Here is a 16,107-nt window from a genome sequence, read left to right as displayed (position 1 = left end):
AGATGCCTCATGCCTTAGTTGTTTACACTTGGTTGCTAAGGGTGAGAGGTGAAGGTTCACCTCAGTAATGTATTTGAGCTGCTGTAATAACACAGTGATACTTCAACTATTGTGAATTACTTGCCCTCCATGAATTTTTATTTATGAGAGGGCACTGGTCCCTTCACCAGCCCGCATGTTTGAGGAGTGGGATGAACCGGTCATTCTAAGTGACAGTCACAGACATATAGTTAAACTTGACAATATGAGATACAGAAAGTATTTTGCTGCATTCACACACAATAGCCGCAAGAGCACTCTTTTGCACTTTGAATTAGCAGGGACCAGCTGAGCATTTCAATGGCCAATTGGCAAGTGAGGCCAATTAACGAAGAGTGCTTTCTCAGCCAAAAGACTAGTGGACAATCATGTCTTGCATGCTGGCATTTTTCAAGCAGACATGCATCCACCATCCTTACAAACATGTTGCTTCTGCTATGCACTGTTTTTTTTTTAGAAAGAGCCCTATAACAGTTTGATATTGCAAGTCCAAACGATATGTTTTTAATTAGCTATTTCTGTTTGTGAGATGTATGTTTTATGTCATTTTATTTATGTTTAATTTATGTATTGTTCTTTTATGAAGGTCTTTCAACTTTCATAATAAATATGTCCTGCTTCCATCCTTGCAGCTGTATGCCAGGAGACGTGTTATAGAGTTTGCCCCCCAGGCTCTACGTCAGCCACCAGTGTATGTTGTTTCCTTTGCCAGAAGTAGGTGGCGCATGGTGGATACTGTTTCATGATGTTCTTCTTAGTTTTGAAAGAGTATGCAAAGCAGGGGGTGTAGAGTGTCCTTTATGCTATCACTCTTGATGCAATCACTCATTGTACGCACCTCATCCGTGCATCCTTAGGCTGAGTGGGCATATCTTTCTCTGAGTGTAAATCTACAAAGCCCTCCTTATCCTCACACCACTGAAAAGTGGCCACCTTGACTTCAGCGCATGGGCTGATGTTGTGCTTCATTGCATCAAAGCATACATCCACTTGGAAGGTGCACTGTGTTTGCTTAATCAGCCAAGCCATGTTTTCAATCTATGTTGGATGATTCCCTTTCTAGAAAGTGCACAGTAGCAGCACATCTGATTGTTTATAAGAAGAAGGGTAAAACATGGCTATCAGAAAAAGGGCATAGCAACAATGTTTTGTAGTAAGGGTGTTCCTTACCTATAGTCAATACAAATATACTACCTCCAACCATGTGTTCTTACTTCTGCAAAGATGCACACAATTGCAGGTTAGCCACAGCTTGCTATGTCTGATAAAGACAATGGCACTGCCCCACTGGAATACTACAATATATGTGCTGGACTGCCTATTGGCCTCATCACGACTTCGGCGGTAACCCTTAAATCCGGCGGTAGCGCTATTACCGCCGGATTTAAGGGTCCGCCGAATCAGGGCTTCGGCGGATTTCGCCCCAGCTCTGAGCTGGGGGAAATCCGCCAAAAATTTGAGCTATTACCGCTGCCGCGAAATCTGCCGGCGGTATTAGCACGAAGATTCCCCATTGAGCCCAATGGGGAATGGGGCATTCCCGAATGGGATCAGTGGGGAATGGGGACTTACATTACCGCCGAACTCGTGATCCGGCGCTACTAGCGCCGGGGAGTTCGGCGGTAGGGCTAATACCACCCGCGCTAATAGCGTTACCGTTACCGCCCAAGACGTAATGAGGCCCTATGTGAGCCAAACAAGTCTGCCGGCATTTGAAGGGACATTTGTGACACCAATGCAACCAATGAGTAATGTCCCTTCTATGCTACAGCCAGTGAGGAGGCCACACAGAGATGTAGCCTGTTTACATTTTGCCATTTAATGATGTCCTGGTTTTTATAGAAAAGGGTTTTTCCCATTTAAAACACTCATTCAAACTATTCAAAGATTCAAATGAAAATCAACGCTGAAAATATTTTAGTATAAAAAACAAACACAATGGGCCTCATTACGACCCAGGCGGAGGACCATGGTGCTATTAGCACCATGGTCCATGCCGGTGTCCGCCATGGCGGAATGGGGAATTACCACCCCATTCCGAGGTTGGCGGGGCGGTAATTCCCCATGCCGCTGTGGCCCTTCCCCATTCCCATTTTTGCCCCATAGGGCTCAATGGGAATGGGGAAGGCGCTAAGTACGGTGCCGCAAATTGCGGCACCGTACTTAGCAGCAAGGTCCCTTTGCGGGTCCCTACTTTAACGGCTGGTAAAATCAGCCGTTAAGGTCAGGTCCCACAAAGGAACCTCGTAATTAGGTGCTAAGTGTTTCACGGCGCCGCAGCCTTTTACGGCGCCATTAACCCATTAGCGCCTGGGTCGTAATGAGGCCCAATGTATGTATTATACCATCGGGTCCCATAGCAGTGACATTACTAATAGTGTGAATCACATTGTCACCCTCTTCTTCATATCACATTCCTTCAAAAAGATGAAAAATTAAAGAAATATATAAAATGCATCCAAAACAATACTTACATTCTATTAAACATACCTTCATAACATTTTAGGAATTCTACTGTTCACATGATTGGCCAAAGAAACAGCATCTTCCTTCTTCTTTCTTTTTGACTGTTTGTTTCTTTTGCACAGTTATTACCTCTCAGTCTATAGAAAGCCTCTTTCCACACTGTGCAGTGGTTAATAATCCAAGGCTGGTGTATAAAGGCAGATACTGAATTATTAATCTCAGTTTCATGAGGTGGGCATATGCTTTTATTTTGCAAACACCAAACCAAATGGCACAGTTCGATAGTGAATGCCAATGCTCCCCTTATAATGATATTGATGAAGTGTTCAATCATTACATGGACACACATTTATAAACAAATAAGTAACATGTTACTCACTGAAGTTTGTATAAAATGTATAGGGAGTGAAAAGGGAGCAGTCTGCAGTACCTGCCGGGTGAACTGCTGCAGTGTTTCTTTGCTTGCCATTGTTTGGAGGCGTGCGCTTGGGGGCGTGTGCTTTCGGGACTTGGAACTCTTAATCATTCTCCCCGCGAAGCGGACCATGAAGGGAGTGACAAGGGAGCAAACTGCAGTATCTGCCGGGTGAAATGCTGCAGTGTTTCTTTGCTTGCCATTGTTTGGAGGCGTGCGCTTGGAGGCGTGTGCTTTCGGGACTTGGAACTCTTAATCATTCTCCCCCGCGAAGCGGACCGTGAAGGGAGTGACAAGGGAGCAGTCTGCAGTACCTGCCGGGTGAACTGCTGCAGTGTTTCTTTACTTGCCATTGTTTGGAGGTGTGTGCTTTCGGGACTTGGAACTCTTAATCATTCTCCCCCGCAAAGCGGACCGCGAAAAGAGTGACAAGGGAGCAGTCTGCAGTCCGCGGGACCGAGGGTCGAGTCGAGCGACTTAGATTATCAGGTACTGTGTTCTCTGATTTAATCATCTGTCGGACTCTTTTCTTCTCATTCTACTAACATTGCCTGAGTTCAGCCGTGAGACTGCGGGGCTCGCCCTTTGATCACGACTATACCCCAGAGGCTAAGACATTCACCGAGTAAACTTACAGGTAACGGTTATAAAGTCGAGACCGCACAGATATCCCCCCCCCCCTGGATAGGGTGAGGTGAGGGTCTCCTTCTTCACAAAAATACAACCCTAAAGGATACTTTTTGTAAATACAAATTGACAAATTGACTGGGCCTGACTAACTGGGTAAACTATATGCCGTTCTACAGGCAAGGCCAACAATGGACCTATAATCTTCGGAACAGCTATATCCCAGATACCGGGAGAAAGAGCACAATGGGCAAAGTAAAACCAAAAAGGAAAGAACTTCCGATTAAAGGGGCCATCACTGACTTTTTTCCACCCAATGTACTTCCTGAAGAAAATTCCACAGTGACGGAAGGAGAGGAACCTGTGAATAACCCTGCCGTGGCACCGCATGAAGTTACTAACTATGACGACAGATAACAATTCACTCCTCGAGCTTTGCCTGTCAATGCAGCGGGCTATGACTCCAGCCCACCCGCGCCAGTCGGGTAATAATTCACAGATCTCCTAACCAAGCGCATTGCCCTTTCAGAGGAAGCATGTTGAAAGACTATCTACATCCCCTAACCTAGCTCCGTTTCAAGAGCCTTCTGGCCTCGGAACCAACAGTGAGTCCAGTAGAGTTTCTACCTTGAACACGCCGGCCCTGGTTGAATTGCAATCTTCAATGGCCCCTCTGCAGTTTGCCCTAAAAATTCTTTTGAAACTGTGTGGGCGTATTTTAGAATCTACTCTTAACTATGCTGCAAGAGAAGGAGCCAAAGATATTCCCGGGGCAGAAGAAAACCTGGTCCCCAGGCTTACGATCAGTGACCACCTTTTACTGAGCCTATGCCCACATCTGAACCTGCGGATGAATCAGCAGCATACCTCTCACGCAAACAGAGAAAATTGGCCAGAAGAGCAGCCATGAAAAAGAAGCCATGCGTAATAGCCTCTCCTTTACCTGTGACTGCCCCGATGGGGAAACCAACAAAAAAAGCAAAAAAGAGAGCAACAAGAGCGTTAAAATGCAAAGCAAAGGGACCAGGCACTCTCACAAGCTGGCTAATTCCCGATACTGAGATTGAGTCCATATGTACAGATGAAAACCAGCTAGACCTTGAATCGTCTCAACTTAACAATGACGTGGAAAAGATCTCCTCTACTCCTAATAAAAGCCCAATTAGGGCTCCTCGGGCAACAAGCATCCCTAAACCACCTACCAACAGTGAGCCCCCATAAACTGACTATCTTAATAATCGCATATGTATCATTAAAAACCTATACCAGCAACATGAGCGAAATTGGCTCACAAGATCGGCTCTCATGACTAGGCTCCACTCTGTACCTCAACTTCGTGTTCTCAGTTCTGAAGACTTTGAATATGTGGAGCCACTTCAAGTTATCAATCCTAATGTATCTGCGGTTCACTGCAAATTTCTGGCGACAGCTCAACTATTGCAAAGTTTTAAACAAAATCTGGTGAACGTTGACATTGAGATTGACGCTGACCCTGAAGCGGAAGACGACAGCTGCCCACAGAAGGTGGTTTCTTCACCGGAAAAATCTCCTTTGGTCTCAAACTTACCCAAGACGGACGATGTACAGATTGCAGACGTACAAAATGTTTTGAGCTGGTTGACTGATTCCCGCCCAATAATTATAAACAAACAATGAGCCTATACCATTGCCTCTTGGAATTGTAGAGGTTTTAATCATTTATTATCTTCGGAAGGATCAGTAGATATCTTAAAAGACCACATGAGCATCTGTTTACAGGAAACTTGGCTGGTCTCCCCACTGATCCTGATTGGCTATACATTGTACCAGTCTCTAGCCAAGAAGGGACCCAGGGGTAGACCTTTTGGAGGACTGATTGTGGGTGTTAGGCATTCGATTAAATCCAGCCGAATTCCTACTAGCCAGCCTGATAACATCTTAGCAGTGGAAATGGCTGTCCCGTATGAAGATATATCATTGAAAGAATTTTACTTGTAACCATATACAATCCACCTGGTGCTGTTTACAGAGACAAACTACAGGAGGCTGTCCACAAGCTACTTAGTGATTGGATAACGGTACCAGGGAACAACTCAGTTATCTTCACAGGTGACTTTAACTGCCATATAAAGAGTTCGAAGGGCACTATTCTCAAAACTCTAATTCACCCTTAGGGGCTTATGACACATAACATTGAAGATCCTGAAGGCTCTAACTGGTTACATTTCTTTTCTGACTGGGACTTGGAACTCATAAATGAAAGAACACGAAGTGACCGTCCTGTAAAACATACTTGGCGTAACGCCGCAGTAACCAGTACCTTAGATTATATATTTGTTAGCCCAAATACAGCTAGCTGCGTTAAAGATATGGAGATCACCCAGAATATTTGGAGCGACCATAGTCTCTTAACTCTGACCTTTGTAGCCGATTGGCTAATTCCGAGCCCTAGCCCCATGTGTAACATGACGACAAATCAAGCTGGCACCCTTATTCGTTGGCACACAAAAAACATCGAACACGCGGCTCGTTCAATACAAGCCGTCCTACTTTATGACATCAAATCCTTTATCAAACTTAATGCTAACGATATTGAATCATGGATCGCGGCTTTCGCATCAACTCATGCGACTACTCATGTTAATATAGTGATTCAAGATGGAAGGAAGATCGTACCTTACGACAGAAGCATTCGAGATGCTAAACGAACTTTAAGAACTTCTATTCGAAAAGCAAAAATGGCCTCTGTTACACTCGAATACTTTGCAGCCCAGTGCAGAATCCTAAAGAATAAATACCGCGCCTGGATCAAGACGAGGAGAAGAGCTGAGAAATTAAGTCGCTGGCAACAGATGGTTCAAGTAGTATGCTCTAAAAACACTAGAAATATCTGGGGTGTACTAAATTAAGTGAGGGTACTACTCACCATACAATGGTTAACCCGATAAGTGCCCAGCAATGGTCTGAATTTTTGTCGGGACGCAATGCTTCACCCATTTCGGACCAGTATAGTAACTGTGAACTAGTCCCCCTTGAGAAACCATTTGTTGTGACCAACGAACTACTCCTTGCCAAAATTAAATCTCTAAAATCATCTAGAGCGCCTGGACCCAACGGCTTAGCCAACGCAGTTCTGAAAAGTAATCCTGATTTCGGGGCCAACCTTATCAAAATCCAATTTAACAGCGTATTGGAGACCGGCAACATCCCGACCTCGTGGCAAACCTCCATACTGATCCCAATATTCAAGAGAGGAAATAGATTGGAACCAGGTAACTATAGACTGATATCTATGTTGGACTGCACAGGGAAGCTATTTGCATCGATGCTCCTGGATAAATTGGAGCTGTGGGCAGACAGAACTGGTATATTGAATCAATATCAAAGTGGGTTCAGGAAAGGATATACCACCACCATGAACCTGACGATTGTGGATCTACTCAGGACCAGCGCTAATATTAATGGGAAACCCCCTCTATATGCCCTCTTTATAGACTTCCGAGCGGCCTTTGATACAGTCCCTCGTGACAAACTTTGGTTAAAATTAAAATTAGTGGGCTGCCCTGAAGAACTTCTTTATTACTTGAGAGTCTTACATCGAAACACTACGGCAAAACTTAAGTTGGACTCTCAAGGCCATATGACAGCACCAGTTATACAGAATCGTGGAGTTAAACAAGGATGTGTAACTGCTCCCTTCCTATATAATGTATTTACATATGATCTTCCCATAGCGGTATCTGCTGCACGCAATTGCCCCCCACGAATGGGATCTGAGCACTGCCCAGTGCTCGCCTATGCTGATGACCTGATCATCATGGACCACACATTTAGCAGCCTCTCTAGATCGGCTATTGCGCTTTGGGATTATGCCCTTAAAAATGATCTGGTCATTAACAGTGAGAAAACCCAATTAATGGTATTCTCGGTAAAAAATTCTCCAGACCAAAGTTAGTTGTGCAAGGGATGGAAATAAAATATACCCCCTCATATAAATATCTGGGTGTGGAGGTTGACGTTGTAGGAGAATATCTCACCTGTATGCAAACAAGAATTACCAGAGCTGCACAACTAACCGTATTAATACATCGCTTTGCAATTAAAAATTGTGGTTATACTTTGTGGGGTGTGCGCCAGCTCTATGTGCAGATATTGGTACCCATGGTTACATATGGTCTGGAGGCAATACTAAACATCAAACTAAGCTGGCTTCAAGTCATAGAGGGCAAATTCTGGAGGCGGATACTGGGACTCCCCCAATGTATCCCCATGGCGATTATAAGACTGGAACTGGGGCTAATTTCCCTTAAAGCTACAGTGCTTAAACGAAGAGTGGGGATGTACTCGAAGATGATCAACAAACCATCAAACCCCCTCTTAAGATCTTTACATCAAGAAGTCACTAGGGAGGCGACATCTTACCATCTGAAAGCTCATATGGAAAATGTATATAAGGATATTGGGTGGATTCCTGCGCTGAGGAGCACTAACGACGCAACGAAGAAGGCTTTGTCCAAACGAGTAGATTTATGGGACTTGCTCGAGAACTACGATCACTTGAACAAATTCACAAAGTACCAGATAATGCGGTACAGATTATATACTTACCTGAAATCTCAGCTGTACCTCAATCTGAGTCCCTCTAGTAAACTCAGACGCTTCCTTCTTATGTTGCGTCTTGACTGTTTACCGGTATTAGCCAACAAATGGATTGATAACCATCTGCCACCGCAAGAAAGGCATTGTCGAATGTGTAAACACACTGCTACTAACGAAACTGCCTTACATCTTTTAACAGCCTGTCCTACCTTGTTTAAAACCTATGAACTGTGCTATGGGAAAATGGTGCATAATATGGAGCACATAGAGGAATCATGGTTCTGGTAACACAGCCTAAATTCGACCTCTATAAAAAGTCACATAGCTATGGATAGTATATGGCTGAATATTGAAAAACAATTGGGCATTACCATCTAGCCTTTTTGTTCTATGTGAAATCTGCCTAATAGGGTTTCCTTCCTTCCTTCCTTTCTCTTTAAACTTTACTGGATGGGTGAAAGGAAATCACAGACCTGGAAAAACGAAATGAAATATATACATGCAGTATGCATTGACTAGAGCTATTGATGCTAGCTATTAATTAGTTGCAAGTGAGGTCTTTGTTTTCCCAAATTCTGCCTGATCTTACTTAATTTTAATTTGTTTTTCTTAAATTTTATTATATAAACTCTTCTTGTTTTATTTTATATGTGTAAAGTTTATATTTAAACTGTCTCACATTATTAAATAAATAAAATGTATTTTATATAGATCATGTACAAAAATGCATTCACCAATCTTGAACATTAAAAATAGCCTCATACAAAAACTGCTTAACGTGTTACAGTTATCAGACCTTCTTCAGAAGCATCAAAGACCAGAAGAAGGAAAATGATGGACATTTCTAGGACTCAATTTGAGAATTTTCAAAGCATACCCCTGCCTCCAAACTTAAATTCTGCTTAAAAGAAGCCTGATGTGACAAAACGCAGGAATGTGTTCGTTCTCCCAAAGGGCAAGCCCACTCTGCAACACCCTCTCAAGGAGTTGGGACAAGAGGGACCTCACCTGGAGAGACTCCCTCTTTGTGGACAAGCACACCTGTTCCTGTGCGAACTCCCTAGACAACATTTCAACAATACCTCTGTAAACTTATCTCCTAAAGATTTATATGAAGATAACACCAGCATATGTTATTGTCAAAAGGAAACTGTGAATAACTCTGCCAGGACTGAGATGAGGAGGATGACATGCAGAGGAGAAGAGAAGCCGCTGGAGACAGAGAAAAGGAACACAGCCTGCACCGGGGAATTCCCACGGCTATGTAATATATGAAAGGGGAGCAGACTGGAGAGGAGAGAGAGAAGCCCATAAGTTACAAATTGGCTTGCACACTGACCCATAGGAGAAACTGGAAGAGCAGCGTCCTGCTGGTGTGGGAAAGCGAGAAGCTGACTTAGACGCGCTGCATCTGGTAACACTGAGAAGGACAGAAACAATGCTGGAGGTGATGTGTCCCAACACCTGGAGAGAGTGGTGTTGTGACCACAATACGCATGTGGAGGACCCGGAGTCCAGAAAACAGCGTTGATACCACCCTGCTACTGCCAAAGTGGAACAAGTCGGTATCCAAAGTACAGAGGAGCCATCCCAAACAACAGCAGGAATGAAAGGAGATTGAACAAACACTAGAAGCCAACCTGACAAAATAAAGACACAATATCGAATGAATAGGAAAACCAGTGATGTTAGAACTAACAGCAACAGGTAAAAGGGTTAGTGTTGACGATGGACCGATTCTGTTAAGACATTCACTGTCAACTGACGAGCACCTTAGTTTTGTTAGGTAAGGACACCTCGCAGCATAGGGAAAGATATGCGTTTACCTTTTTCTTTAAATAAATACTTCAGTGAAATGGATTATCAGAGTCTGCCTCCTTCTTCTGACCCACCATATTGAGTGCATACATCTCTTTAAGTAAAGCAACTACCGACAGTCTCATGGCGGTGATGCCCTTCCAGCTGTGGTGTTTGATGACAAAAAGCACTGCACTATGTAGCATTATTACTTGGACCCTTCCAATCATGAATTTAACACGGGTCCTCTTTCCCCACTGTGGGAAACATCTTGCATGTGGCACTTTTAGTTTGAATTTGCCTCTCAAGTTGCTTGATCTAAAATGGAGGACCATACAATGCTCTGGGACGGTCTTATCCCATAACTTGGGTTTGCACTTCTCTCACTACACGGATCTGTAACCTGTGGCTTCCCAGAGATATTGTACTATGATTACCATTATTCCTCACTATTGGCCAAACTGGCTGAGACTGATGGGAGTCGTAGTCAAACAAACATCTACAGAGGTTGCAGATTTCTGTCACAGTACATACTTTAACATGGTCTACTATGACATTTATTTCGACTGACTTTTTGGCAAACTCCCGAAAAAAATGTCAAGTTTGATCATTGTGTTTCACAATTTTATTTTCTGTTATTTCTTAATGGGTGTGCCGATCCCCACCTCCTGATATTAGTACTTGGACTAACTCCTGATATGCGTTAGGAGTTAGTCAGAGCTTCTTGCAGTAACGGCTTTGTGAATTGAAGTTCCCTGTCCAGGTGTGAGTTAAGGTTAAGTTAGAGTCACCCAGACCAATTCCTTTTTTTAAATGGCACAGATGAGTGCTCACTGTACTACTGTACATAATTATGTTGTGCAGCAGTATGCATGCCCGCCACTAAATCCCATTATGAGAGATGTCTAAAGAGGCAATCAAACATGGCCGCTGTATACCAAACATGGCCGCTGTTTACAAACATGGCTGCCATATACCTCTGCAAGTTCAATGCCTATTTCCATAAGTTATGTTTAACCTGCAGGTCACAGATTGGGATCCTGGTGAGACAGACTCATCCTTTCAAGGAAGTTGAAATGAGTGTAGATTATTGGGTAATAATATTAATGATCTGTTAGAGTGGTAAGAAATGGCAAAAACTGCAGGACCAAGGTTGAATGAGAAAAGATATGATATCAATACACGTCATGCATGAGTTATGTCTGTTAATTCTTATCATGTAGTGTGTCTAGAGCATTGATGTGCCTGTTGGAGAGCAGCATTGCTTAACCACAATCAGTGCGGTATCATACAATGCAATGACAATAAGTTCAAATCTGACCCCAGAGCTTAGAGTGTGTTAAATTGATCATTACTGGAACCTATGTCTAACATTTACCTTTTATTCACAGATCCGACACCTTTTCCCACGGTTGAAGAGACCTGGTGGCATGGACTGGTCATTATCATCGCAATATGCTGTGCAACAGTGATCTTCATCCTTGTAGTGATCATCATTTGCTACAAAGCAATAAAAAGGTACGGCCCTGCTTTGTTGTGTGTAGACTAGGCTTGTAATCACAAAAGCATGTCAGTAATTGGCGGCCATTTTGGAGTTTGCTGTTCAAGCAGTACTACAGTGTAAGATGATGTCAGTAAAATTCCTCACATATTCTTCTGACCCATGCTTTGACCCATCTATGAGCAGCTGTTTGTATACTGTAAGTAGATGTCTGTTTTATGTATTCTGTACATCCTTTAGAGTGAATGGGAAACCGCTTTTTTGCCTTCTTTTTTCAATGCGTTCATTCACAGGATCTTCTCTGGTTGTATCTGTTGAGCTCGTAATGCAGTCTCCGTGGATAAGGCAGGGGTGCGCAAGATGCACCTCTCCAGATGTTTTGGACTACGACTCCCATGATACCCACCCCTTACTATAGTGGCAGGGGCTGATGGGAGTTGTAGTCTGAAAAGCTGGAGAGCCAAAGGTTGCAGAGTTTTGGATTAAGGCCTCATTAAAAGGTGGCAGCGGTTAAAAGCTGCAGTATTACCTAATTATGAGTTGGGATTTATGGCATATATACGATATGTGGTAAATATGGAGTTTTAACCATATGCAGTATTTTCTAAGCACTACATATGGTAGATAACCCCTGCAATTTCGGATTAGGCAGCATTGTAGCACCAACTGATTTTATAAATAGCATGTGTTTTTTCTTGTGACCACCATACTCCTAATAATACCTTAAAAGTAGCTTATACTCTGAAACATATATGTATATTTTAAAACTAAAGTACAAAACAGAAATGGATTTTCCCTCATTTGAAGATGTGCCTAGGGCTACCCTTGAGGATCATTTAGAAAGTTAGACTACTTATTTCTCCACTGGAATTGAATAGACCTTTTGGCAAAGGATATCATTTACTAATGTTTTAGCATGGACTCATTTTTGGAAAACCCAGAGAAACATATTTCGTCAACACTGATATGTGTGTGTCATATTTTGTTTTTTGAAAGCTGCATGCATGAATTCACAAATTGCTGAGTGCTCCTTGTGGCTTCAGTTAAAGCCACTAGCGATGTCCTGGATGACGATTAAGTCTCAGTTATCTGTCTAACACGAGGGCCCGGGCAGCGCTTTGTGTGGAAGAATTGAGGGATTCTGAGGACAATCCTATTGACCCCATGATGACCTGAACCTTTTCTTGCCTCCCGGAGCCTAAGAATGCTTGTCCCGGTTCTGTCGTTGATCTAAGCTTCCCGGCAAGTCATCTCTTGGTTGGGGTATAGGTGTCGGTAGGAGGTTCGGAAGGGTATGGATCTCAAATGATGAGGGTGTACGTCAAGTGGGCCAGTTGTTCTCGAGGGCCTGCGTTTCTGCACGCGGGATTAGCTGTCAATTCCGCTGGTCTCTGGTGTCTACTTCTTCAGGTGGACTTCTCTGTTGCTAGACACTGTTCCCTTTAGGTTCCCTCATTTTAGGGTTTGTCTGCATTTGTCTGATGAAGGTACATCTGAAGTTTGGTACAATATATGAGGGTGGGGTAATGGTCTTTCCTCTTCTCTTTAGTTGGTTGGCCTTGGGGCGGGACCCTCAACCAGTGACTGTCCAATTAGATGGATTGCTATAAATTGGGAGTGGAGAGGTCTGGTCTATTCGGCAGATTTTGTTAACCCTTCTATGCCCAACATGGTTGACTTTTGTTCACCGTGATCTTCAGAACGGTCTTTCTGAGAGGGCCACCATATTGTGTTTTATTTAGTAAGAAAGGCCAATGTTGAGTGATTTATTGTTCATATTGATCTGACGTCCTTGTCGTTGCCTGTGATGTTCCCCGTTGTGGGAGCCGGACCCTTTGCTGATTCTGATCTCCAGTCCGTTCTGGTTCAGTGTTAGGGCCAAGGCTCTGCTTCCTGTAGTTTTCCAGATCTTTTGGACTCTAACTCCCATTATCCCTTACCATTGACTATGCTGGCTAGAACTCATGGGAGTTGTAATCTAAAGCATTTTGTGAGCCAGAGGTTAAAGACCCCTGCTCTAAAGGCGTATTGCGATGGAAAGAATAACTATTTCGAGTCATCCTAAATATAATGATGATTAGAGAAAAAAATAAGTTTTTTAATGGCTAGTTAAGGCATGGATTGAAAGAGTATTTCCTGTTACCAACCTAAGAGATTACCAACTCTATGCTGCAAGAGACCCTCCAAATTAAGGCTGTGCCACGTGAATTACATCTGGTGTTTTTATTGATCTTCTTTTGAGGGCCTAAAGAGTTTTTTTTTAAACAAATTAAAAACACTTGAATGGATGGTTTTTCATCTCATTAAACATCCTCTTTCGTCGATTGTAAATGAACCGTATCCTGTTTGTGCTTGTAATGTAATGAGTGTCCTAGATGTACCGCTGTTGGTCTGCAACCGTTCACTCTCCAGATGTTTTGGACTACAGCTCACACCAACCCTAGCCAGCATAATGAATAAGGGGTAGGGGTCATGGGAGACACAGGGCCTCATTACGAGTTGGGCGCAAAGGGATACCGGGCACCGGTAAGGACACCTGTGCCGGTAATCCCTTTGCACCCTATTCCGAGTTCCCTTAGTGGGTCCCTTCCTTAATGCCTGGTTTCACCAGGCGTTAAGGACGGGACCCGTTAAGGGACTTTAGAGCTAATAACTGTACCACAATTTGCGGTACCGTTATTAGCGCCTTCCCCCTTCCCATTGAGCCCAATGAGGGCTCAAATGGGAATGGGGAATGGCTTTTTAAATGGGGACTTACCGGTCCCACAAAGGTTGAAATAGACCGGTAAGTCCCCATTGAACGAGGGCGGACTCGGTACCGGTATTGGAGGTAGTCATGGCGCTAATAGCGCCATGATTACCTCCAAACTCGGAATGAGGGCCCACAGTCCAAAACAGCTGGAGAGCCACAGGTTATAGAGCAATGTGATAGACCCTCGATCCTGGTGTGGTGGTCCTGGTCCTGCAATTGACAATGTACTTTTGTCAATAAGCACATTTGTCAATGGAAAGTCCCACAACATTAAGACCATCACACCAGTAGCCCACTCGCTTCCGCGGCCATGATAGCCAGAGGAAAGGGGTGAGCGGAAAAGTGGGCACAGTGGATTGGGAGTCGACGTACACCATCGTGCTTCTCTTTAACCACAAAGCCACAAAATACTAGTTTGAAAAAAAGGGGATGGGGAGCTGGCATAATAATAATGATACTGATTCATATAGTACTTCATGCAAGTGGACTGCTTCTAATCACCGTAACCATCAATGTTATCATTACCTGCTTGTCGTTCTTGACGTTTCACCATTGGAAGGATGAAGGCCTATGGTCATTATGACCAGGGTTTTGAACCCCTGTCACACTGACATTGTCCGTTCCCAAGGCAAGCATGTTGGGCTTGAGCTATCCGTTCAGCCACATTGCATCGACCATATGATGGAGCTGAACTCTGCTTACCAAATGCACTTCATTGCCTACATTGTTTGCCTTGAGAAAGCTCCCGATAGAGCAAAACAGATTGGCTGCCTATGAAAACAGATAATTTGTGTGCTGTACTCCAGCTCCATCATATATTAAATATATTTGGCATTTTGAAATTGCTATCTGTGAATAGAGTGAAGGGGAGTGAAAAAAAAATGAAAAAAATAAATTGCTATCTGCGGGATGGTGTTACAACCGCAACTGTCCTTAGCGATTCTGCGCATTACATATGCAGAGAAGCCTTTTCCCCTCCAATTAATGACGTCCAAATGTACAGTGTAAGCATGAAAACATCCCATCCTAAGACCGCGATCTGTCCTGGCAATGGCTGGTTGGAGAGGGAGACGTCTAGTTGAACTCAAGAGCTCCGCGTTGCATGTTGAGGTGATTTTGGGAGGCGCCGGTAGGTAACCAGTGTCTATTTGCAGTTTGTGTGCTTAGTCTGCTATAGGATTAAACCATTAGGAGTAATCGAAACATAGCGAACACATCACAAAAGTTGTCTGGAAGCACTGGGTGCACATTACCCGCCTCGGTTGCTTTCTACCAGGGTCCGGTCAGCCCTGCTAAGCCTTATTTGGCCAAATGCACACCCGCATTCTAATCTTACTCCGTGACCTCCAACACTCTGGACTTCGGTCCCCGAGGGCGTTCCCATCACCAGCCCATTGAGACGATAATAATGGTAAGAGGTGCTACGTGAATGACAACTACAATACAATTTGCCTTCAGTGCCTTCCAATTATGTACCAAGGTATCTCTTATTTTATTCACAACTTTTTACTTTAACACTACATCAGATTTACAAAGTATCAAAAACTTTTTTAAAGGTTGAATGACTAAACCTTGAGATACAGTAAAGAAATGCTTGTTTACCCGGCGATCAAACTTTTTAATCACATACAGCTGTGAAACCTAGAACTGAGTATCATCTTGGTCATACGCCAAGTTCAAATCCCTCCGCCAATCCACCTAATTAGTTTCCGTAGTCACTGAAGCAGATGTGCAGATGCCGCGCTCTCCATCTGTTTCATGCTTGTGTCGCGGGATCTGTTTTTTGTTTTGTTATATGCGCTTTAGGAGTCATAAATATCATCCAGCCCTTTCTAAATATAGGGCCCTCCTCGCTCACTGCTTATGGTCTATGTTGCTATAGCAAAGGCTGGGTCTGTCTTCAGCTCCGCGGAATAAGTTGGGAGATCGGCC

The 16,107-nt window shown here is 43.6% G+C and overlaps 1 protein-coding gene across 1 annotated transcript in view; it reads left to right on the top strand.

Moving 5' to 3' along the window:
* The window catches only part of PRIMA1 (proline rich membrane anchor 1), a 370,760-nt gene that overhangs the window by 208,939 nt on the left and 145,714 nt on the right, over positions 1–16,107 (top strand). Inside the window, exon 4 of the mRNA XM_069637976.1 lies at positions 11,314–11,440. Within this exon, the coding sequence (XP_069494077.1) occupies positions 11,314–11,440 (127 nt within the window). The remainder of the gene's footprint in view (positions 1–11,313; positions 11,441–16,107) is intronic.

Source organism: Ambystoma mexicanum, chromosome 14, assembly GCF_040938575.1.
Source record: "Ambystoma mexicanum isolate Mex_15411 chromosome 14, UKY_AmexF1_1, whole genome shotgun sequence".
Lineage (NCBI taxonomy): Eukaryota > Metazoa > Chordata > Amphibia > Caudata > Ambystomatidae > Ambystoma > Ambystoma mexicanum.
The sequence above is the reverse complement of the archived record's forward strand: the minus strand, read 5'-3'. Positions and strand labels throughout refer to the sequence as shown.